Below are 7,713 nucleotides of genomic sequence, written 5' to 3'. Positions count from 1 at the left end.
CTGCCTCGTTAGAGTGGGACATTTCCCCGATGCCATTCAAAGCTTTAATTATAAGTTAATGGGCAGCAGGAAGACATTTGACAGCTATATTGAGGCACAAGACTTTGAATTCTAATGCTTCCAGGCGATAAAGAAGACGGGATAATAACGAATGAACAAACAAAGGGATAATAGTTGCAGATTAGGATGTAGATTTTTGCAATATGTATGAGCAAGCTCTGTACCAGGCGTTATAAAACATCGTCTGCATGTTGATATACAAAAGAAAATATTCAGTACATTGCTGAGTAGTTGCGGTTAGTGTCTTGCAGGGCGCGTATAAAGGTACTAGGTTTGATTCCCCAATGCACACAGCCTCACCCTGCAGCCTTGCACAATGCTGTGGCCATCCTTGTGCAAGATGCCTAAACCCTACCTACGCTACCTAATGAGACTTTGGGTGAAAGCATCTGCTGAGCCACCTGTGAAATAGGTTACCAGTAATTGCAGATAAAGTTTCCCGAAACAGCCTTCAATAGTTAAGAGTAGTTCTACCCTGGGAATTATGTGAAAATCCAAAAAAAACAATGCATGCATGAATGTCAAAGTGCCATTCATGATATGATCAGTAACAGCCGACATAAAGACAGAGGGTAGAGACAGCTCCCACTCCCTTTGTCTGGACATGATGATCACCTGTCTAAGTAGAAAAACAAAGAAAAGCAATGGTGGACAATCTCAGCAGTCTTGCAGGTTATAAGACGACTCTGTAACAGGTCATTACTCAGAAGGTTAGGGGTGAGGGTCGCATGCTCAGGGACGCCAAAACGCTACAGGTAGACTGTGGACACCGGGGGGGGGGGGGATGAAACCCGGGACCCTCACGACTAGACCGCCCCTTTACCCGGCGAACCACCGGGAGTCACATGGTGGACACGGCGGTGGCCTCGGTTGCGCTCTCCCCCCGGTGCTTCTCCCCCCTGCCACACCTCAGCCTTCTCTGCACCTTCCTGTTGGTGGCGATGATGACCGCGGGGCTGAGGGCGGCGTACAGCGACGAGAAGAAGATCCGCAGGTCCGAGACCAGCGAGGAGCCCATGGTGCGCCTCACCGTCAGCGTGTGCACCCACAGGCCGTTGTCCACGCCGTAGAGCCCCACGTACAGGGTCACCAGCGCCACCACCGCCTTCGCCGCGCGCCGCTCCGCCCCGTCTCGACCTCCGCCGCCGCCAGAGCGGAGCCCCTTCACCTGCCGGCTGTGCCTGTAGAGGAAGACCAGGATGACGAGGCTGGCCGTCGCCATGAGGCCCATGGGCACCACGTCGCGGGCCACCTGCACCGCCCCGTTGGCGTCCTTGGAGAGCCGCGTGGGGAAGCGCACCACGCAGAACTGCACGTTGATGCCGTTGCTGCCCAGGCTGCTGGAGCCGTTGCCGTTGCCGGCGCCGACGGAGAAGAGCACCGCGGCCGAGCTCATGCAGGTGTTGCCCAGCCACAGCGCCAGGAAGATGGCCGCCATGTAGCGGGCGGCCAGGGCGCGCGCCGCCGCCCACCGCGAGCCCGGGGGCGCGATGCTGAGGCACTGGTAGGCGCTGAGCACGAAGGTGAGCCAGATGGAGAGGGAGCGCGCCGTGCGGTACACGAAGATCACCGACTTGCAGCCCGTGTCGCCGAACACGGAGGCCAGGCGGAAGGAGGCGAGGGTCTCCAGCAGGCAGCGCACCCCCACCACCAGCAGGTTGACGGAGGCCAGGTGCAGCAGGATGGTGTCGGCCGGGAGCAGGCGGCGCTCCTGGTGCAGGGCCAGCAGGAAGGCCCAGATCACCGCCAGGTTCCCGGGGACGCCGACCACCGTCAGGGTCAAGTAGAGCATGGCGCGGATCAGCTCCTCCGAGGGCATCGCTGCTGCTGGGGAGAGGACCGCCGGGAGACCGGGCGGAGGGAGGGGGGGGGGGGGGAAGCATGTTTATTCATCTGGTGATTATTATTATGATGAGTATTCAATTGTATTATCTAGCACTTTTCTAGACACCCCCAAGGACACTTTAAAGTACAAAACAACAGAATACACATTAAAACATTTATTTTATTTCCTCTTATAACATTCCTAGTTACGGAAGGATAAAGCTCCATTCCAGGGGGCCCGCTGTATTAAAAAAAAGCATTTCACTACCGGTTATACGTTATACTTGTGTGTGACAAATCATCTTGAACTTTATCATGGGAAAGTTATTCAGTTAGGACTCAAGAGCTTGTGGCTACACACACACACACACACACACACACACACACACACACACACACACACACACACACACACACACACACACACACACACACACACACACACACACACACACACGCACACACACACACACAGAGGTCAGGAGACATGCAGCTCATCACCGACTGGCCGTCTTACCTTGAGGGAACCGAGTGGAGAGTCGCGGCGCCCTGAAGTGTGAAGTGGACTCGAGTCCTTGAGACTCTCCTAGCTCTCCTCCTCTTCCTCCTCCTCCTCCTCCTCCTTCTCAAAAGCCAGTCTGTCGGCTGGAACGTCTTATACCGGCGGACAGGTGACTATTGCTGGATCTATTCTTCACAGTTCATTGACTGCAGACATCTTGTCCCCGGGTCCCAATTATGTGAGATCAATGCAGATGACTGCCTCCGCGCTCCCCGGCTGCCACCGCACACGGATGTCAAATACTGAGCCCCAGGAAAAACAAAGTCATCCAAGACTCGTTTACTAGACGTATGGATTCCACTATTGGCTCAAAGAAACCCTGCAGTCTTAATGGCAGTTCGTTATCTGACGGCTGCGGAATAAGAGTAGAAAATTGAAATGTCATCTCGATGTGGATATGGGTAGGAAAGTATGTTTTAACATTATACACACACACACACACACACACTCACACACACACGCACACACTCACACACACACACACACACGCACACACTCACACACACCCACACACACACACACACACAAACACACACACACACACACACACACACACACACACACACACACACACACACAGAAACACACACACTCATGGGTTTACAAAGGTATATTCACTATCTTCCGACACACACACAAACACACAAACACACACACACAAACACACAAACCAACAACATATAAAGTATATAGGCGATGGCTGCAACACCACAGTGCACGTCATCCACACACATCCATCATTCACACGCAAAACCCACACACACACACACACGCACGCACGCACGCACACATTATAATTTACAGTATATAGGCTGAGGGAGCATGGCAGCACCACAGTGCCCTCCTATGGCCACTGATGGAATAAGACCATCCTCACTCTTTTATCCAATTGAATACGATTGTTGATATCAGCTCTATTCTGTTGAATACAATTTTATGGTTTTGGAGGCACGGACCTAGAAAAAAAAATAGAGAGGAAAAACCACAAGGAGAGGGCAGGTCTGGTCATTAGTGATGTTCGTGATACAAGCTGAACGACGGCGTCACCCGCCTGGGACGGGATAATGAACACACGTATCACCTCTCATTAGTGGCTAATGAGACTTAATGCCCCCGCTAGACTTCAAAGCAACACAACTATTACTCGTATAATACAAAATGGAGGCGTTAATGAATTACGTAACACGCTCCTTGGATCGCATAATGACTGCATTTATTAAAGTTTTTTTTCTATTTAATTTACATCTAATCAAGAACTTGCCTTCAAATTTAAATTGGGTCTATCACCGTGTTTGGATCTTGGGGAGGGTAATTAGCTACAGTGAAGTCCAAGCTATGTGGGACATCTGTTTTTAGATCCACGACACATTTGCATGTATGTTTTCTGACATGTATACTCATTGAGTAATGATCGAATATGTGAATTCAGATTCAGATTTTTCAAAACAACAACATTCTTCTGTATTTTTTTTATGGGGATTAAGAGCTTTGTTTGAAACATTTATAATTGTTGCTCTATAATCCTAGCTCTTTGATAAAGAATATTTCTAAATAATCATCTGTCTAATCTTTTTTTATATAAATAAACACATCATCTGTGCAGCTTTATTTGTTCAAATATGGAGGACATTTCAAGAGTTTTTGTGAAGGGATCTGACGTGGACGTGACCAAACAAAGCATACATTTAATAAATAAGAATAAATGAATGGTATAAATGTTCATTTCTATGTGCCTGAAACAAAAGGGTAACATTTCAGTTCTCATGCATCCTTTGGTTAGATAAAATGTTGTGTAGCGACAATGACCTTTACGTCACTTAATTGCCCCAGTGGGTTTCCCTGTGATCGGCAAATTAATTAAGACCGAAGAAAATATTCTAGCTATAAAATAACAACAACAGGAACATTAATGGAATCACACATCAAATCATGTGTGAAATATGGCGTCTGGGGAAAAGTAATGACTATTAGGACGGCTATAAAGTGTATTGTGCGCCATGCAGTCCCTGGTGTGGTGAGAAGCGAACGTGTTTGAACTCGCCGTTTTTAATTGGCGCTCCGCAAACGTACATAATATAACAAACAACCCTGGAAAAACTACGCGATGACAGTGCAGTTCTAAGGGCACCCTCAGGGAAGATGCAACGGAACTCTCAAGTTGATTCTTGCTTTTAAAGACGCACAATTGTGAAAAACAATACACACAGATGATGTAAATGACTGAAAGGCGAGCAAACTAGTTAGCTGGCAAAATGCTAGCAATAAGAAAGATCTAGATAGGCTTTGGATGGATGGGAGTGGGTGTAGTAGTAGTACATTTATATTTGTCTTCTTTTCCTTGAGCCCTCAATAATAATGTCAGGTATTTTATATGGTTAATTGTCCTGCTCCTTTGGGAATTGTACTGGTTAGTTCCTGAAGGGTATGCAAAGCCAACTCACCAGCCAGCTAGCAAAGCAATCACCACTTTATCGACTCTTTACCTCTCACTGTTGCCCTTGTGTGACTTTAGTCCCATGGAGACAAGCAGTCATTAATATACAAAAAAACCCCTGCTTACACATAATCTTAGCAATACTAAACATGGCAGCCCAACATAGCCCCAACGATCATCCACTAAGACCACCACCACCCGACCATCGACTAACACCACTTAAAACTAGGGTATCAAAATTGTTACATTTATTTACATCCTGACAACAATCAATAAATAAAATATCTGTGTCTGGGTATCTGTGGCCGTCGCAGGCCTGTAATCAGCCAGTCCAATAATTTAAATCACCTGAATAAATTGATTGGATGGCTGACCTCTGCTTAAGTAGCAAGCAAGTCATGTCTTCTGGGGGATCGTCTATGAAGGGAGGGCTAAAGGAAATTCAAAAATCATGTCTACTCTGGCTGGCCTTAGCCTAACTACCCTAACTGTCCGTCCACACCAGAAGCGAATTGAGCGACCAAATCGCCGGAAGTCATTCACTTTCTATGGGCAAGAGCGACCAAAGCGACCAAAGCGACCAACGCTACCAGCGGCCAAAGTTGAGCGACCAGAGCGTCAAAAAGAAGTTGAAAACTTTTTAACTTTATGCAAATGACTATTATTCGCTTCAGCGACCAAACACTGACAGCCAATCGGAATGTAGACGCTCTTCGCTTGCGTGGATCCCAGGGAACATTGGCAGGCACTTTGGTTCCTACCTACCTTTATTCACTCACTGAACAAAATGTCGGCTGAAGTATTAATCGCGGCTGTAACTGGGCACCCGGTGTTGTACGACCCAACCCTTTTTCAGTTCAGAGATCGAAACGCCATAGTGGTTTGGATATCAAGTGATGATAAGCGGGAGTATTTATAGGCTACATCTAGAACGTTCGTATTTAAGCGGGAATCATTATAATTTGCTCTCCATGCCACCAATCTAACCAACCAATCGCGTGTAGCATGCTTTAAACAAAACCAAAAAAGTTTTTGAAATCGTCACATAAACAAACTAATCGACAAGACGAGGCTCACACCTCAGGCTCCGTGAATAGTGGGGAATAGAGGGATAAAAGACAAGAGATATATCCCTTGTCATTTATCCCTCTATTCCCCACTATTCACGGAGCCTGAGGTGAATAATTTTTAATTAAATAGTCTAGATAGATAGATAGTCAAGTCTTTATCAATACCAAACGACACAAATCGTCGGGAATCCATTTAGGTGGTTCGTCCCACACAGGACAGTAGCCTACAAGACCACACAGAACAAGTCTGACTGGACATACACACAATACATCACATTAAAACTAGACACGCGTTGATAGATAGATAGACAGAAAGGCCTAGATAGATAGATAGATATGTTCCATTATTTGCCTTGCGGAGCCAACCAGTCCTGTGCGCGTATGCAAATTAGCCATGTGCGCTAATGTCTATTTGTTTTGAATGCGACGAATGAGTGCAGATCATGATTTGCAGATCCAGATCAGTGAAACATATTTTAACTACTACAGCACGCAGGGTTTTTTGTTCTCGGTTGTAATTAGCCTACATTTTAGGATTTTTTGTATATTGGGGGGAATCACTGTCCTACTTGTTGTCGAAGCACTTTATCGAACAAGCAAAACCGTCTCGGCAATATGGCCAAGGTGTATGGGAGAGTTCACTATTTGATATGGCTGTCTGTAGGGCCTACTAAACGCATACGGCTCCTTTAAATGCGTCTGCATAATTGAATTGTACGTCATGAGCGACTTGAGCGACCAAAGCGAACAGAAAAATTCGCAGCGAAACTTTGTGAGCGACCAAAGCGTCTTTGACGCTATGGCCGCTCCTGGTGTGGACGTACAGTAACTCTAACTCTCTAACCCAACAAGAACTGAACGGCCAAATACAAATCTAACCCTGATCGATGCCTGTCCGTCTGTCTGTCTGCCTGTCAGTTGGAATCTGTCTAACTGACTTACCCTAACCCTAACCCTAACCAACCCTTAATGGCCTAATTTAATGTCCACGAGACGAACCATCATTAATCCAGAAAAGTGATATGTGATGCCCTTCTGTCTCTGGAATAGGAATAACCTCAACTGTCAATAGGCCATTCTATTGAAACACAGGTGAGTAAGTAAGACTAACTTATCCCCAATGGGCACATCAAGTGATGTTGTCTGTTCGAAACACATCATTCTGCCCAGCCATATATACTTTGTGATCTACACAAAACACGCATGTAAAGCTAAATATATCATCATGCCATCAGTGTTCAAGCTACCTTAAACACATCAATAGAAAGCTGTTTAACTTGAGTAAGAGAATCGTGAGCGAGCGTTTGGCCCTGATCGGGTGTAACCGCTCCGTCACCCATTCATTATGCATCCCCGTTCCATTTCGGCGTGCATCTCATTCGCGGTCCTCCCCTGTTGCCGCTCTCCGCCTCCATTCTACTCGAGAGCGTCGCCGTGCCGTGCTGTTCGAGTCAAGGTCACTGCCAGCTCGATGCACTGAGGGAGCAAACATCTACTCATACAAATGATGCGTGTTGTTTTCATGAGGTGGGGAATACGGCCCTACGATCTGCGGCTAATCACCAAGAACCTTGTGTCAAGGTTAAAACATACAATCTGTAAAAAGATAAATAGCGTTGTCTCTTAGCTGCAAGTGGCCCAAACAGTTTATTTGTTATCCAATAGCCTATGTAAATTAGAAAAATATTGTCTTATCAAATTGAGTGAAAACAAAGGTTATATATAAAGAAGCAACAGGATAATTATCCTTGTCTATGGGTTAT

The 7,713-nt window shown here is 46.5% G+C and overlaps 1 protein-coding gene across 1 annotated transcript; it reads right to left on the bottom strand.

The window, feature by feature from the left end:
• Nucleotides 1–845: 845 nt before the first annotated feature.
• Nucleotides 846–1,880, bottom strand: ora2 (olfactory receptor class A related 2). Its single transcript, XM_030375589.1, has one exon. The coding sequence runs from the start codon at nucleotides 1,877–1,879 to the stop codon at nucleotides 902–904; it is 978 nt and encodes a 325-aa protein (XP_030231449.1). The 5' UTR covers nucleotide 1,880; the 3' UTR covers nucleotides 846–901.
• Between the last annotated feature and the right edge of the window lie 5,833 nt (nucleotides 1,881–7,713).

This window comes from Gadus morhua, chromosome 13 (assembly GCF_902167405.1).
Source record: "Gadus morhua chromosome 13, gadMor3.0, whole genome shotgun sequence".
NCBI lineage: Eukaryota > Metazoa > Chordata > Actinopteri > Gadiformes > Gadidae > Gadus > Gadus morhua.
The sequence above is the reverse complement of the archived record's forward strand: the minus strand, read 5'-3'. Positions and strand labels throughout refer to the sequence as shown.

Excerpts from the sequence above, each read along its gene's own strand:
- ora2 (XM_030375589.1), bottom strand. The coding sequence starts at position 1,879 with ATGCCCTCGGAGGAGCTGATCCGCGCCATGCTCTACTTGACCCTGACG.